Raw genomic sequence first — 18096 nt, 5'->3', positions numbered from 1 at the left:
TCATTGTAATTAGTCTACAGACAGAGACAGTAGCTTATTGCCTTGACTCACACGTTGATTGTGTTTCTCTCTTTCAGGGGAACATCTGGGAGCAGATGTTCCAGATCTCCTTCATCCTGGAGATGATCAATACCGTGCCGTTTATAATCACTGTGAGTCTTCTTCCACCTGATCTCTCACACACACACACACACATACACACACACACACACACACACACACACACACACACATGTGACAGGATACACCATGAGGAATGGGACAGGATACACCATGAGGAATGGGACAGGATACACCATGAGGAATGGGACAGGATACACCATGAGGAATGGGACAGGATACACCATGAGGAATGGGACAGGATACACCATGAGGAATGGGACAGGATACACCATGCGGAATGGGACAGGATACACCATGAGGAATGTGACAGGATACACCATGAGGAATGGGGCAGGATACACCATGAGGAATGGGACAGGATACACCATGAGGAATGGGACAGGATACACCATGAGACATGTGACAGGATACACCATGAGGAATGGGACAGGATACACCATGAGACATGTGACAGGATACACCATGAGGAATGGGACATGATACACCATGAGACATGTGACAGGATACACCATGAGGAATGGGACAGGATACACCATGAGACATGTGACAGGATACACCATGAGGAATGGGACATGATACACCATGAGGAATGTGACAGGATACACCTTGAGGAATGGGACAGGATACACCATGAGACATGTGACAGGATACACCATGAGGAATGGGACAGGATACACCATGAGACATGTGACAGGATACACCATGAGACATGTGACAGGATACACCATGAGGAATGTGGTGCTGACAAACAGATTCATTTCAGTGGCTCAAACCATACTCCACAAAGCAAACAAGGCCAATTAGTGAACGTCAAATCAAATAGTATTTGTCACATGCGCCGAATACAACAGGTGTAGTAGACCTTACTGTGAAATGCTTACTTACAATACAGTTCAATAAATAATGTTAAGAAAATATTTACTAAATAAACTAAAGTAAAAATAAAAGAAATAGTAACACAATAAAATAACAATAAGGAGACTATATACAGGGGGTACCGGTACAGAGTGGATGTGGAGGCTATATACAGGGGGTACCGGTACAGAGTGGATGTGGAGGCTATATACAGGGGGTACCGGTACAGAGTCAATGTGGAGGCTATATACAGGGTTACTGGTACAGAGTCAATGTGGAGGCTATATACAGGGTTACTGGTACAGAGTCAATGTGGAGGCTATATACAGGGGGTACCGGTACAGAGTCAATGTGGAGGCTATATACAGGGGGTACCGGTACAGAGTGGATGTGGAGGCTATATACAGGGTTACTGGTACAGAGTCAATGTGGAGGCTATATACAGGGGGTACCGGTACAGAGTCAATGTGGAGGCTATATACAGGGTTACTGGTACAGAGTGGATGTGGAGGCTATATACAGGGGGTACCGGTACAGAGTGGATGTAATTTGTACATGTAGGTAGGTAGGTAGGTAGGTAGGTAGGTAGGTAGGTAGGTAGGGGTAAAGTGACTGCATGGATAATAAAAAGCGAGTAGTAGCAGTGGCTTGGGGGTAGAAGACAACATATGACCTGTGCAATGTTCATGTTTTATATTGTGAGTATAGCTCTAGAGACCTGGGAGGATGGTAATGTGGGACTGGGAGTGTTGAAACTATATGATGGGAGTGTACACTGCACACTGTGCATATGAATTTATCCCAATTGTCTCTTCAGATCTTCTGGCCTCCATTGAGAAACATCTTCATCCCAGTGTTTCTCAACTGCTGGTTAGCCAAGTGTGCCCTGGAGAATATGATTGTGAGTATATGCTACAGCCATAACGCAGCAGTCAAAACTGGACAGAACTGGTTGCAATGATGTCATAATGATGTAGTTTTGTTGGCAGGGAATACATGAGTTCTCCCTATTAAAATGCTTCAGCTTTCAGATTATGCTGAATATAGCCTGCTTGCAGAATAGTTGCTATAGAATAACTTAACTCTGCATTATGTGGGTGTAGAAGAGCCCTGGTAAGAATTCCCTGGTTATGAATAGTCTGTAGATTCCCTGTCAGTTTAAGAAAAAACGTTTTAGGAAGGCAGACCATCAATGAGTATAGATTTGAGCAAGAGCCTGCATGTATCTCTGTGGACACCTGGTTAGGTCCAGGGCCAAGGAGACCAGTTCTGAGAGGGAGAACAGGTCCAGCCTGGAGAGGTTGAAGGGGAGGCTTCAGCCAAATAGAAACATTAACATGGGACATGTTGGGTAGGTAGCTTGAAGAGACTGAAGTGGGGGTTCAGCCAAACAGAAACATTAACAAAGGACATGTTGGGTAGGTAGCTTGAAGAGACTGAAGTGGGGCTTCAGCCAAACAGAAACATTAACAAGGTATGAAGGGACATGGTGGGTATGTAGCTTGAAGAGACTGAAGTGGGGCTTCAGCCAAACAGAAACATTAACAAGGTGTGACATGGGCTGCATGTTCACTGCTTGTATGCTGTATGAAAGGTTGACTGCATCAGTATCAAAGTAACCAGCAAGGCAGATAGGTTTTAAAGCGAGATAAATAGACAGATAGATGGTGCAGTAGATGGAGCAGACTGACAGACTGACAGACTAGCCAGGACAGCAGACCAACTGACTGACCAACCGATTTAACATGAACCCTAACCCTCTCTCTGTATCTCTCCTTCCCTCGCTCTGCTTCTATCCCTCCCCCCTCTTTACCATCAGAATGATCTCCATCGTGCCATTCAGAGGACCCACTCGGCCATGTTCAACCAGGTTCTCATCCTCATCTGCACCCTACTCTGCCTGGTCTTCACTGGGTATGTGTCCTCTGATCCCAGCCTCTCTTCCCTGGAGCTTCCTAAATCTGGGCTCATGGGCCACAACTCATTCCACAAAGCTGTTCCCTACCATCTGCCCTTTTTCATTCCCACTCACAGATCTGATAGAATCTGGTTAAGGGTAAGCAACATTGAAAAAAAGAGGTGGACTTGGTTGTAATGACAACATCAACAACCAGCTTGGCCCACAGATAGTTTTCTCATGCCCAGTTTTCTCATGCCCAGTTGTTTCAGATCTGTGAAGGGGAGTGAACAAGGGCATCTAGGAGGAAACAACTTTCTGGAATGAAATACAGCCCCTGATCTCCCCCTTCATCCCTGGTGCTCCCTGGGACCTTCTCCTCTCCTCCATCCACTGACATCTTGACTCCTCATTATCCAATACAGGAAATTAACTGAGGAAGTCAGGCAGAACAGATAGCAGAATCAATGGTGTGATTCTCACTGATTCAACAGGTCAGAGCAGAAGTGTTGTGGTGCATCGATCGTTGGGAATGTAGGGTTTTGATCCTTAATCTGCCAGGCTGAATTTCAATGTAGATAGTATATGTATGTCAAACTCTCTGTTTAAATATCACAAGTGATGAGATCAGTAGGACTCAGGCCAAGGCCAAGTAAGTTAGGTTACGTTGGATCATCATTATGTGTAATTCACCTTTCTCTTAGACTTTTTGATTTTTAATTTTATTTCACAAGGCAAGTAAGTTAAGAACAAATTCTTATTTACAATGACGGCCTACACCGCCAAACCCGGACGATGCAGGGCCAATTGTGCGCCGCCCTATGGGACTCCCAGTCACAGCCGGTTGTGATACAGCCTGGATTCAAACCAGGGTGTCTGTAGTGACACCTCAAGCGCTGAGATGCAGTGCCTTAGACCGCTGTGCCACTCGGGAGCCATTGATCATTCAATGTGTCCATGTTTTAATTGAACCAGTCCTTATTCAAATAAGCTCACTGCTCTTTCCTCGTGCAAACAGATGCCGGATCTTCCTCACAGGAGGAAAATAATCCTGCTGCAGGAGGATTTGAATAAATATTTAAAAAGTATAATCACAGCCAGGGGGCAACTGGAAGCAGTGTTTGAAGGCTATACAATGCAGTACCGTACCTAGGGGGCTATGGTTCGGGTAAGGCTCCGCTAACCGACCGACCTCATACCATCCAGTATCCTCAAGGCTTGCTAGAGCGTTGTGACCTGACATAGTGCAGTGGTCTGAGCAGCAAGCTTCAGTGCCGAGTATCAGAAGTTCACGCCCGGTTCTGGCCAATCATTTTAACACTTTGTGTGAAAGGAAACTAATGTTGGTGTAGCCTACTGACTCTTATCATTCTATTCATTCCCTATTTGAGTTATCCAACAGTGTCTGATATGGTCATTTCTTATCAAGATCGGGGGTATAATAACCTTGGACTGTCCATATTTGAAATGTGTAACTACATCAAGTCTATCTGGGGATTGAGTTATTTGTGCCAGAAGGCCCGTGGGCCGTAATCAAACCCACGCAGACACAGTAGGCCTATATGTTCGCACTGAAGGCAGCAGCCCTAACTGCTAGACTACCCCAGGCCACAATTGAACTCAATTTTGACAGTTCATTCGTAATTTTGACAGTTCATTTGTAACTTTGACAGTTCATTCGTATTGCCTACCTCCTCATGCATTTTGCATACACTGTATATAGACTTTATTTTCTCCATGTGTAACTCTGTGTTGTTGTCTGTGTCACACTTCTTTGCTTTATCTTGGCCAGGTTGCAGTTGCAAATGAGAACTTGTTCTCAACTAGCCTACCTGGTTAAATAAAGGTGAAATAAATAAATAAAATAAAAAACTTTAAGATACACTTGACACTGTATATGAAACGACGGTTGTTGATGTGTATGGCTGTGTTTCAGACAGATTTTATACGTTTGAATGTTGCAGTAGTAGGAGCTAGGGTTAGTGTTTGAGCGAGCGAGAGATAACATTATTTTGATAGCAAACCCTGAACCCAATGACTCGACTGTCCCCGCATGGAGAGAAAGACAACTGTTCATTTTCAGCCACGCACGGAGCTCATTTAGAATTGCATCTGGAAAATTCCCTGTGACTTAAGGATCGATCAAGTTAAGATCCGACATCTGAAGCTCTGAGTTCCGGCATTATAGTGGTTCCATAACGCGAATTCAGCAACATACGATGTCAATCATCTGTGCTCGCGAGACTACCTTGTGCAAAATGTCACCCTTAAATGTGAAATCCCTCTCCTCCTTCCAGGGCATGTGGTATCCAGCATCTTGAGAGAGCGTCCAATCAGAACCTGACTCTGTTCAACTCTCTGTATTTCTGCATTGTCACCTTCTCTACCGTGGGCTATGGTGACGTCACACCTCATATCTGGCCCTCTCAGCTGCTGGTGGTTATTCTCATCTGTGTGGCTCTCGTGGTCCTCCCGCTACAGGTATGACACTGTATATAACAGTGCTTACACAATAGCCTATTACCACAGCTGTTTTCCAAGGATAATTTCACAAGATTTCATTTGTATTTGTATTTATTAGGGATCTCCATTAGTTTCTGTCAAGGCAGCAGCTACTCTTCCTGGGGTTTATTAGGGATCTCCATTAGTTTCTGCCAAGGCAGCAGCTACTCTTCCTGGGGTTTATTAGGGATCTCCATTAGTTTCTGTCAAGGCAGCAGCTACTCTTCCTGGGGTTTATTAGGGATCTCCATTAGTTTCTGTCAAGGCAGCAGCTACTCTTCCTGGGGTTTATTAGGGATCTCCATTAGTTTCTGTCAAGGCAGCAGCCACTCTTCCTGGGGTTTATTAGGGATCTCCATTAGTTTCTGTCAAGGCAGCAGCTACTCTTCCTGGGGTTTATTAGGGATCTCCATTAGTTTCTGTCAAGGCAGCAGCTACTCTTCCTGGGGTTTATTAGGGATCTCCATTAGTTTCTGCCAAGGCAGCAGCTACTCTTCCTGGGGTTTATTAGGGATCTCCATTAGTTTCTGCCAAGGCAGCAGCTACTCTTCCTGGGGTTTATTAGGGATCTCCATTAGTTTCTGCCAAGGCAGCAGCTACTCTTCCTGGGGTTTATTAGGGATCTCCATTAGTTTCTGCCAAGGCAGCAGCTACTCTTCCTGGGGTTTATTAGGGATCTCCATTAGTTTCTGTCAAGGCAGCAGCTACTCTTCCTGGGGTTTATTAGGGATCTCCATTAGTTTCTGCCAAGGCAGCAGCTACTCTTCCTGGGGTTTATTAGGGATCTCCATTAGTTTCTGCCAAGGCAGCAGCTACTCTTCCTGGGGTTTATTAGGGATCTCCATTAGTTTCTGCCAAGGCAGCAGCTACTCTTCCTGGGGTTTATTAGGGATCTCCATTAGTTTCTGCCAAGGCAGCAGCTACTCTTCCTGGGGTTTATTAGGGATCTCCATTAGTTTCTGCCAAGGCAGCAGCTACTCTTCCTGGGGTTTATTAGGGATCTCCATTAGTTTCTGCCAAGGCAGCAGCTACTCTTCCTGGGGTTTATTAGGGATCTCCATTAGTTTCTGCCAAGGCAGCAGCTACTCTTCCTGGGGTTTATTAGGGATCTCCATTAGTTTCTGCCAAGGCAGCAGCTACTCTTCCTGGGGTTTATTAGGGATCTCCATTAGTTTCTGCCAAGGCAGCAGCTACTCTTCCTGGGGTTTATTAGGGATCTCCATTAGTTTCTGCCAAGGCAGCAGATACTCTTCCTGGCATCCAAACGCAGGGCACATTATATATAAAACACAAGATTAATCATATAACATTATTACACCACTACATATCTACAATACAACAGGTATAATACCACCATACAACAATATTACAATGTACCTGTGTGTAGAGTGTGGGTGCTAGCGTGTGTGTGCGTATGCGTGTGTCTGTTCCTGTGTGTGTAGAGTGTGGGTGCTAGCGTGTGTGTGCGTATGCGTGTGTCTGTGCCTGTGTGTGTAGAGTGTGGGTGCTAGCGTGTCATGCTCCGACCTCATTTGCACCGTCCATCGTCAGTAATGAGAACACAACTCAAAGCTTTGTTCTCGCTGAGAGTGAGGCACAACAACACCTTGTTAGTTATCCTCCTATATCTTAGTTCCAGCAGCAGCCCTCCTCATTAAACCTTTTTATATAGTATGTGGACTAAATCCCCACAGTATAAATTAACTGATGAATAGAATACATAGAAATACATTTGATGAACCTTCCTGCAGCATCAGCAGTTTAACTCCCCACTCTGTCACCCTCCTACCTCTGTCACCCTTCTACCTCTGTCACAATTCTCTTTCTGTCACCCTCCTACCTCTCTCACCCTCCTACCTCTGTCACCCTACTACCTCTCTCACCCTCCTACCTCTGACACCCTCCTACCTCTGTCACCCTTCTCTTTCTGTCACCCTCCTACCTCTGTCACACTCCTACCTCTGTCACCCTCCTACCTCTCTCACCCTCCTACCTCTGTCACCCTTCTCTTTCTGTCACCCTTCTACCTCTCTCACCCTCCTACCTCTGTCACCCTCCTACCTCTGTCACCCTTCTCTTTCTGTCACCCTCCTACCTCTCTCACCCTCCTACCTCTGTCACCCTCCTACCTCTGTCACCCTTCTCTTTCTGTCACCCTCCTACCTCTGTCACCCTTCTCTTTCTGTCACCCTCCTACCTCTGTCACCCTTCTCTTTCTGTCACCCTCCTACCTCTGTCACACTCCTACCTCTGTCACCCTCCTACCTCTCTCACCCTCCTACCTCTGTCACCCTTCTCTTTCTGTCACCCTTCTACCTCTCTCACCCTCCTACCTCTGTCACCCTCCTACCTCTGTCACCCTCCTACCTCTCTCACCCTTCTACCTCTCTCACCCTCCTACCTCTGTCACCCTCCTACCTCTGTCACCCTTCTCGTTCTGTCACCCTCCTACCTCTCTCACCCTCCTACCTCTGTCACCCTCCTACTTCTGTCACCCTCCTACCTCTCTCAGCCTCCTACCTCTGTCACCCTCCTACCTCTGTCACCCTCCTACCTCTGTCACCCTCCTACCTCTGTCACCCTCCTACCTCTCTCACCCTCCTACTTCTGTCACCCTCCTACTTCTGTCACCCTTCTCTTTCTGTCACCCTTCTACCTCTGTCACCCTCCTACCTCTGTCACCCTTCTCTTTCTGTCACCCTCCTACCTCTGTCACCCTCCTACCTCTGTCACCCTCCTACTTCTGTCACCCTCCTACCTCTGTCACCCTCCTACCTCTGTCACCCTTCTCTTTCTGTCACCCTCCTACCTCTGTCACCCTCCTACCTCTGTCACCCTTCTCTTTCTGTCACCCTCCTACCTCTGTCACCCTCCTACCTCTCTCACCCTCCTACCTCTGTCACCCTTCTCTTTCTCTCACCCTCCTACCTCTCTCACCCTCCTACCTCTGTCACCCTTCTCTTTCTGTCACCCTCCTACCTCTGTCACCCTTCTCTTTATGTCACCCTCCTACCTCTGTCACCCTTCTCTTTCTGTCACCCTCCTAACATATTATGCCGTAAGTGTATTACAAACCGTACAGTAGGTTGTTTTAACCTCAAATATGTGTGTGTGTGTGTGTGTGCGTGTGTGTGTGTGTGTGTCAGTTTGAGGAGTTGGCCTATCTGTGGATGGAGCGTCAGAAGTCAGGAGGGAACTACAGCAGACACCGTGCCCAGACAGAGAAACACGCCGTCCTGTGTGTCAGCTCTCTGAAGATAGACTTGCTCATGGACTTCCTCAATGAGTTCTACGCTCATCCTAGATTACAGGTCGGTCTACAGGAATAGAAGAAGGCAATGTTATTTGGTACGTCTCTACAGGAATAGAAGAAGGCAATGTTATTTGGTACGTCTCTACAGTAATAGAAGAAGGCAATGTTATTGGTAGGTCTCTACAGTAATAGAGAGGCTATGATATTGGTAGGTCTCTACAGTAATAGAGAGGCTATGATATTGGTAGGTCTCTACAGTATTAGAGGAAGACTATGATATTGGTAGGTCTCTACAGTAATAGAGAGGCTATGATATTGGTAGGTCTCTACAGTAATAGAGAGGCTATGATATTGGTAGGTCTCTACAGTAATAGAGGAAGGCTATGATATTGGTAGGTCTCTACAGTAATAGAGGAAGACTATGATATTGGTAGGTCTCTACAGTAATAGAGGAAGAAAATGATATTGGTAGGTCTCTACAGTAATAGAGAGGCTATGACATTGGTAGGTCTCTACAGGAATAGAGAGGCTATGAAATTGGTAGGTCTCTACAGTATTAGAGAGGCTATGATATTGGTAGGTCTCTACAGTATTAGAGGAAGGCTATGATATTGGTAGGTATCTACAGTAATAGAGAGGCTATGATATTGGTAGGTCTCTACAGTAATAGAGGAAGGCTATGATATTGGTAGGTCTCTACAGCAATAGAAAGGCTATGATATTGGTAGGTCTCTACAGTAATAGAGAGGCTATGACATTGGTAGGTCTCTACAGGAATAGAGAGGCTATGAAATTGGTAGGTCTCTACAGCAATAGAGAGGCTATGATATTGGTAGGTCTCTACAGTATTAGAGGAAGGCTATGATATTGGTAGGTATCTACAGTAATAGAGAGGCTATGATATTGGTAGGTCTCTACAGTAATAGAGGAAGGCTATGATATTGGTAGGTCTCTACAGCAATAGAAAGGCTATGACATTGGTAGGTCTCTACAGTAATAGAGAGGCTATGATATTGGTAGGTCTCTACAGGAATAGAGGAAGACTATGATATTTGTAGGTCTCTACAGGAATAGAGGAAGGCTATGATATTGGTAGGTCTCTACAGTAATAGAGAGGCTATAATATTGGTAGGTCTCTACAGTAATAGAGGAAGGCTATGTTATTTGGTTGGTCTCTACAGTAATAGCGCCCTTGTTCAGGGCTATGTTATTTGGTAGGTCTCTACAGGAATAGAGCCCTTGTTCAGGGCTATGTTATTTGGTAGGTCTCTACAGGAATAGAGCCCTTGTTCAGGGCTATGTTATTTGGTAGGTCTCTACAGGAATAGAGCCCTTGTTCAGGGCTATGTTATTTGGTAGGTCTCTACAGGAATAGAGCCCTTGTTCAGGGCTATGTTATTTGGTAGGTCTCTACAGGAATAGAGCCCTTGTTCAGGGCTATGTTATTTGGTAGGTCTCTACAGGAATAGAGCCCTTGTTCAGGGCTATGTTATTTGGTAGGTCTCTACAGGAATAGAGCCCTTGTTCAGGGCTATGTTATTTGGTAGGTCTCTACAGGAATAGAGCCCTTGTTCAGGGCTATGTTATTTGGTAGGTCTCTACAGGAATAGAGCCCTTGTTCAGGGCTATGTTATTTGGTAGGTCTCTACAGGAATAGAGCCCTTGTTCAGGGCTATGTTATTTGGTAGGTCTCTACAGTAGTAGAGCCCTTGTTCAGGGCTATGTTATTTGGTAGGTCTCTACAGGAATAGAGCCCTTGTTCAGGGCTATGTTATTTGGTAGGTCTCTACAGGAATAGAGCCCTTGTTCAGGGCTATGTTATTTGGTAGGTCTCTACAGGAATAGAGCCCTTGTTCAGGGCTATGTTATTTGGTAGGTCTCTACAGGAATAGAGCCCTTGTTCAGGGCTATGTTATTTGGTAGGTCTCTACAGTAATAGAGCCCTTGTTCAGGGCTATGTTATTTGGTAGGTCTCTACAGGAATAGAGCCCTTTGTAACGGCTTTCTTCCTGGGAAGGAGAGGCGGACCAAAACGCAGCATCGTTAGAGTTCATGTTATTTTAATAAGGTAACTCAACATGAACAGAATACAAAACAATAAACGTGAAAAACCAAAACAGGCCTAACTGGTGCAGAAAACTCCTGATGGAGTCTGCAAAAGACCTGAGACTGGGACGGAGATTTGTCTTCCAACAAGACAATGATCCAAAACATAAAGCAAAATCTACAATGGAATGGTTCAAAAATAAACATATCCAGGTGTTAGAATGGCCAAGTCAACGTCCAGACCTGAATCCAATTGAGAATCTGTGGAAAGAACTGAAAACTGCTGTTCACAAATGCTCTCCATCCAACCTCACTGAGCTCGAGCTGTTTTGCAAGGAGGAATGGGAAAAAATTTCAGTCTCTCGATGTGCAAAACTGATAGAGACATACCCCAAGCGACTTACAGCTGTAATCGCAGCAAAAGGTGGCGCTACAAAGTATTAACTTAAGGGGGCTGAATAATTTTGCACGCCCAATTTTTCAGTTTTTGATTTGTTAAAAAAGTTTGAAATATCCAATAAATGTCATTCCACTTCATGATTGTGTCCCACTTCACAAAAAAATACAGTTTTATATCTTTATGTTTGAAGCCTGAAATGTGGCAAAAGGTCGCAAAGTTCAAGGGGGCCAAATACTTTCGCAAGGCACTGTATCTACCCTGCTCTCCTGATGTTAGGTATATAACAGGTATCTACCCTGCTCTCCTTATGTTAGGTATCTAACAGGTATCTACCCTGCTCTCCTGATGTTAGGTGTCTAACAGGTATCTACCCTGCAGGACTACTATGTGGTGATCCTGTGCCCTACGGAGATGGACATCCAGGTGCGCCGTGTCCTCCAGATCCCCCTGTGGTCCCAGAGGGTCATCTATCTCCAGGGCTCAGCGCTCAAAGACACAGACCTCATGAGGGCCAAGTGAGTGACCCACCGCCCACTGGGCCTAAAGAGTCTCGATGGGAGAGAAGGGCAGTGTTCCGCAGGGGAACGTTGTGGAATACATAGAAAGAAACATCACTTTGACAGCTCCATTCTATAACGGTTTTATTTGCAAAAAGAGGGTTCCAATACGGTTCTTCGGCCGTCCCCATAGGAGAACACTTTTTGGATCCAGTTAGAACCCTTTGTGGTTCCAGGTATAACTATTTTGTGTTCCATGTAGAAACCTACGACAACCTGGAACCAAAAAGTTCAAGTTCTAAAAAGCACATTTTTTTCTAAGAGTGTAAAGGGAAGCAAGGGGCATCAGAGAAGATCATAACACCATCAGTTCAGGTCACAGAGGCCTGAGTTGGTAATTGCAGATCAGATTAAACCTCTAATGAGCCTGTTGTTGAGTCCTCACAGTTCAGTTACGGGTTGATAGGCTTTCTGATCTCAGATATGAATCTAGAGTCTGTGAGTGAGTTTGTGCACCTTGTGCTGCTGACAGATAAGAGAGTGGTAAAGTCAAGAAAGGTCAGTCAAAGGTGTTAATTCTGTTGGCTAGTCCTCTCCTAGTATATCAGTGCAATGGGATTTCTCCGTACGGCTCACTCTCATCACAACAGCCAAGTTCATATGCATCAACACAAATCATAGCTGAGATCGATCACATCAAATCGTGTTGGCAGTGTTAGCAGTGGCAGAAGTTGCCCTGTCAGGAACACAATACAGGAAGCCATTGATATATGCAGCTGCTCTGATTTTATTGTAGTCGTAGGGTGGATGTTAAGGGGTGGTGATGGATGGTTGAATTGTGGTAATACTGCTTGTCTCCATGAGAGGAAACTGGGATGGCATGACATTTACCCTGTCCAATGCAGCACAGGACTGCATGGTCGTTCAGTGATAACAGTCATAAATTCACCCAGCAGCTCACCCATCCACTCTGCCGTTATCACATGAAAATACTCTGATGAAAACCATGACAGTAATACAGTGTGACAATACGGTGAACATTACAACAGCATGCAGATTTTAGCCTCTTAGCTTTTCTCTCGGACAGTTCTCACTAATATTACCTGTCTGAAGCTTCCCTGGCCCTGGTGTGTGTGTGTGTGTGTGTGTGTGTGTGTGTGTGTGTGTGTGTGTGTGTGTGTGTGTGTGTGTGTGTGTGTGTGTGTGTGTGTGTGTGTGTGTGTGTGTGTGTGTGTGTGTGTGTGTGTGTGTGTGTGTGTGTGTGTGTGTTTCTGTTAAACCAGTTTGTTTCCTACAGGATGGATGATGCAGAAGCCTGTTTTATCCTGAGCAGTAGGAATGAGGTGGACCGCACTGCGGCTGTAAGTTTATTATCAGGCTCATGACTTCATAATTAGCGCATTGCAATCCTTACTCAATACATGAATTGAGTTGTGATTGCAATGAACTGAATATTTCCACTCTAACTCAGTGAGATTGTGCGTATTGGACCTGTGGCTTAAGAACTATTTAACTTTTCCACTCAGCTGATTTTACAAAATGGACAGAAATGAAAAATAAGTATTGGATTTATAAACTCATATTGTATGCACATAACAGTCCGGCTGGCCTCATAAAAGGACTCGGGACGGCAATCGAAATTACATTTCCGGTTGAGTGAGGGTGAAAGTGTTAGAAGTAGCAGATGGAAATGAATGTTGTTTTGTCCTGCAGGACCACCAGACCATCCTCAGAGCCTGGGCTGTGAAGGACTTTGCCCCAAACTGCCCCCTGTATGTCCAGATACTCAAACCAGAGAACAAATTCCACGTGAAGTTTGCTGGTGAGCTTTCCTTGCTCTCTCTGTCTCTTTCTATCAGTCTCCCTGTCCCTCTGTCTCTTTCTATCAGGCTCCCATTCCCTCTCTCTCTCTGTCTCCCTATCCCTCTCTCTCTCTCAGTCTCCCTGTCCCAATCTCTCTTTCTATCAGTCTCCCTGTCCCTCTCTCTCTTTCTCTCAGTCTTCCTGTCCCTCTCTCTGTTTCTCTCACGCTCCCTGTCCCTCTCTCTCAGTCTCCCTGTCCCTCTCTCTATTTCTCTCAGTCTCCCTGTCCCTCTCTCTCTTTCTATCAGTCTCCCTGTCCCTCTCTCTATTTTTATCAGTCTCCCTGTCCCTCTCTCTCTCTGTCTCCATGTCCCTCTCTCTCTTTCTCTCAGTCTCCCTGTCCCTCTCTCTCTTTCTCTCAGTCTCCCTGTCCCCCTCTCTCTTTCTATCAGTCTCCCTGTCCCTCTCTTTCTCTCAGTCTCCCTGTCCCTCTCTCTCTTTCTCTCAGTCTCCCTGTCCCTCTCTCTCTTTCTATCAGTCTCCCTGTCCTTCTCTCTCTTCTCTCCCTGTCTCTTAGACTGTTGTCTCCCTGTCTCTTAGACTGTTGTCTCCCTGTCCCTCTCTCTCTTTCTCTCAGTCTCCCTGTCTCTTAGACTGTTGTCTCCTGGTCCCTCTCTCTCTTTTTTACTCTCTTTCTCCAACTCTGTGTTTTGCTCCCTCCCCTCAGTCCCCCCCATCCCCAGCTCCCTCCCCTCAGTCCCCCCCTTACCCAGCTCCCTCCCCTCAGTCCCCCCCATCCCCAGCTCCCTCCCCTCAGTCCCCCCCATCCCCAGCTCCCTCCCCTCAGTCCCCCCCATCCCCAGCTCCCTCCCCTCAGTCCCCCCCATCCCCAGCTCCCTCCCCTCAGCCCCCCCCATCCCCAGCTCCCTCCCCTCAGTCCCCCCCATCCCCAGCTCCCTCCCCTCAGTCCCCCCCATCCCCAGCTCCCTCTCTCCATCTCTGTCCGGTGCATTCCTTTCAAAACAAAGTTGTTACATCACCTATTTGCTCTGGCTTGCAGTATTCTGTTTTATTTGTTAGATCACGTAGTGTGTGAGGAGGAATTCAAGTTCGCCATGCTGGCCCTGAACTGTGTTTGTCCAGCCACATCCACACTGGTCACACTCCTGGTGCACACTTCCAGAGGACAGTGAGTACACCCATTAAAACACTGATGATTCTCTCCTCCTACTGAAAACTCCACAATGAGGTATCACTATTGAAACCATAAACCTCAATCTTTGGGTTTGTGAGAAAGCGTTCTACAAATAAAATGCCTTATTATACAGAGATCGTTGCAGGTTTTGTTTTGTGAATGAGGTGTCCTCCTTTGTAAACAAGTCCCAAGTTGCTACGACAACAACAACAGGCACATTTGTCATTAGTCTAAAGCACGTACCTAATTAATGACTCCTCCCTGAAATCTACTGCGTTGCCATAAACTTTACCTTGGGCCTCCACACTCATCAATCTCACTGCGCGCTGCCATCAACACCAAGCCAAGATGATAAAATCTTTTCAGCATCCTTATAATATCAACAGCTTGACGCAGCAGAGAATCCATTCTTATCCTCTTTATGGAAATAATTAGAAAGGCTATGTCATACATGGTGACAGGTTTTTTGGGAAAAGACAACTCCAATAAATTAGTTTTCTCTGAAGTCATCAGATTGATTAAAAGGTTAAAAGGTAGAGAGAAAGAGAAGAGACGGAGTGAGAGAGAGTGAGAGAGAGAGAGAGAGTGAGAGAGAAAGAGAGAGAGTGAGAGAGTGAGAGAGAGTGAGAGAGAGAGTGAGAGAGTGAGAGCATGAGAGAGAGAGAATGAGAGTGAGAGAATGAGGAGAGAGAATGAGAGAGAATGAGAGAGCGAGAGAGAGTGAGAGAGAATGATAGAGAGAGCGTGAGAGAGAGAGAGAGAGAGAGTAATTGCTGTGTTGGGATGACCTTATTCTCAACAAGGTAATTATTGGTTGGAGTTACAAGCTCATAAAAGTTCAGAAGCAATTTGTTTGATGGAGCTGTCAATCAAGACAAGGAAAGGTGCCGAGTTGCAAATCAAGTCAGGGAATTACAATGAGTTGGGAGATAACTGGTCTAACTTGATTGATAGCCTGAAATTACTTCTTGGTAGCTAGTTATGAGGTTGGGAGATGGGTAACCTTTCTGGGCTAAAGACAACTTCATACAATTCACATGTGGCTTGTAGTATTACAGAGAAACAACAACAAAAAATTATACCAGAAAATACTAAATATATATATTTTTACATTTAACGTTTTTAACAGGACAAATTTGAGGGGCCGCGTGCCCCTACGCGCCATATGGGCATGACCTCTCTGACTATAGTTACTGGAACTGTGCTGGAAAATAAAATATCTCAAACAGCACATTACGGGTCAGGTGGAGACAGTAATGTGAAAATGGTATCAAAGTCTCTACATGATAGTTCATCACTGTCACAGGCCCTCACATTGCTCTAACAGTCCTTCATGTTTCTTTAACATCTCAGGTCAAGGCTTCATCACTCATCTTCATCGCCTTACTTCATCAATCATTTTCATCACCTTACGTCATCAGTCATCTTCATCCCCTTACTTCATCAATCATTTTCATCACCTTACGTCATCAGTCATCTTCATCCCCTTACTTCATCAATCATTTTCATCACCTTACGTCATCAGTCATCTTCATCCCCTTACTTCATCAATCATTTTCATCACATTACTTCATCAGTCATCTTCATCCCCTTACTTCATCAGTCATATTCCTCCCCATTGGGACATAAGGCCACAATGAGTTTTCTCCACTTCTTCTGTTTTTGACTACAGGGAAGGCCAGCTGTCTCCAGAACAGTGGCAGAGGACGTACGGACGGTGCTCGGGGAACGAGGTCTACCATATCCGCCTCTGTGACAGCAAGTTCTTTGGGGAGTATGATGGGAAGAGTTTCACATATGCCTCCTTCCACGCACACAAGAAGTGAGTAGACTTCCTGCCATGGCTTGTATAAGAACTTCTTGCTGTTCTCTGACACTCTGCAAACCTTGAGGACAGCAGTCTTAGTGTCAGTTTCTCCTGGGACTTGATTGATACATGTGTAAATATGTGGCATATTCTTGGGTTTCGATTAGATTAGCTCCCTGGGTATTTGTCTCTTGGTTCATGTCTTCAAGGTTAATCACTCTCTGTCAAACCAAGGCAAACCGGCATAGCCTGTAGCCAGAAGCCCTTTAGAACCAGAGTTGTGCACCACTGGATTACACTAAGCACAGCATACCAGATGGCTGTTCTTCATCTCCCCTCAGGTATGGTGTGTGTCTGATCGGGGTGAAGAGGGAGGACAACAAGAGCATCCTGCTGAACCCTGGTCCTCGCCACATCATGGCTGCCCCAGACACCTGCTACTACATCAACATCACCAAGGAGGAGAACAGCGCCTTCATCTTTAAACAGGAGGAGAAGGACAACAAGGGCCTGCCGGTGGCCGGGCTGTACGATGCCCCCTCCAGGCTGCCTGTACACAGCATCATCGCCAGTATGGGTGAGGAACGAACGGAAGAGGGAGGGAGGGATAGCTTAGTAAAGGGGAGCAGGTGAGAGGGAGGAGGGATGGGTGAGCCTCAGTGTTGGGAGGTAATGAACTACATGTAATGTAACAACTAGTAATTTAATTACAGTACATTTTGCACTAGCTTGGTTATAGTTGATCTAAATTCTAATCTTTGTAGTGTTTTGTTCAGTAATTAATAAATTGTTTTGCCATGTAGTGGTGTAGCTAACTATTTGAAATGTCTGTGTTTTTTAGGCTAAATCACACATTATGTTGACATCTGACTACAGAGTGATCTGTTCTTGCAATTTGTAGTCTATGACATTTTTGACAATTTTTCTTAAGGGTAGCTTTAGTGTAGCTTAACTTATTCCAGTGTAAAGTCATTGGTAATTGGTAATTGGAGTCTTATGAAGATCAGGGAGGGAGGGAAGGAGTGAGGAGGAATGGCCGAGTCTTATAAAGTTCAGGGAGGGAGGGAGGGAGGGAGGAGGAATGGCCGAGTCTTATAAAGATCAGGGAGGGAGGGAGGGAGGGAGGAGGCATGGCCGAGTCTTAAAAATATCAGGGAGGGAGGGAGGGAGTGAGGAGGAATGGCCGAGTCTTATAAAGATCAGGGAGGGAGGGAGGGAGGGAGGGAGGAGGAATGGCCGAGTCTTATAAAGATCAGGGAGGAAGGGAGGGAGTGAGGAGGAATGGCAGAGTCTTATAAAGATCAGGGAGGAAGGGAGGGAGGGAGGAGGCATGGCCGAGTCTTAAAAAGATCAGGGAGGGAGGGAGGGAGGGAGGAGGCATGGCCGAGTCTTAAAAATATCAGGGAGGGAGTGAGGAGGAATGGCCGAGTCTTATAAAGATCAGGGAGGGAGGGAGGGAGGGAGGGAGGGAGGAGGAATGGCCGAGTCTTATAAAGATCAGGGAGGGAGGGAGGGAGTGAGGAGGAATGGCCGAGTCTTATAAAGATCAGGGAGGGAGGGAGGGAGGGAGTGAGGAGGAATGGCCGAGTCTTATAAAGATCAGGGAGGGAGGGAGGAGGAATGGCCGAGTCTTATAAAGATCAGGGAGGGAGGGAGGGAGGGAGGAGGAATGGCCGAGTCTTATAAAGATCAGGGAGGGAGGGGGTGAGGAGGAATGG

General features: G+C 45.9%; 1 protein-coding gene across 12 annotated transcripts in view; it reads left to right on the top strand.

The window, feature by feature from the left end:
* The window catches only part of LOC110536366 (potassium channel subfamily T member 1), a 134094-nt gene that overhangs the window by 92515 nt on the left and 23483 nt on the right, over positions 1–18096 (top strand). For all 12 annotated transcript variants that reach the window (XM_036936281.1, XM_036936280.1, XM_036936272.1 and 9 more), the window contains 11 exons: positions 78–152; positions 1796–1879; positions 2798–2892; positions 5173–5356; positions 8524–8688; positions 11455–11591; positions 12871–12934; positions 13287–13395; positions 14457–14565; positions 16244–16393; positions 16720–16955. In XM_036936281.1, the coding sequence (XP_036792176.1) occupies positions 78–152; positions 1796–1879; positions 2798–2892; positions 5173–5356; positions 8524–8688; positions 11455–11591; positions 12871–12934; positions 13287–13395; positions 14457–14565; positions 16244–16393; positions 16720–16955 (1408 nt within the window). The remainder of the gene's footprint in view (positions 1–77; positions 153–1795; positions 1880–2797; positions 2893–5172; positions 5357–8523; positions 8689–11454; positions 11592–12870; positions 12935–13286; positions 13396–14456; positions 14566–16243; positions 16394–16719; positions 16956–18096) is intronic.

The sequence above is a fragment of the Oncorhynchus mykiss genome, chromosome 11, assembly GCF_013265735.2.
Source record: "Oncorhynchus mykiss isolate Arlee chromosome 11, USDA_OmykA_1.1, whole genome shotgun sequence".
NCBI lineage: Eukaryota > Metazoa > Chordata > Actinopteri > Salmoniformes > Salmonidae > Oncorhynchus > Oncorhynchus mykiss.
Note: the sequence above shows the minus strand (reverse complement) of the source record. Positions and strands in the feature narration are given on the sequence as shown.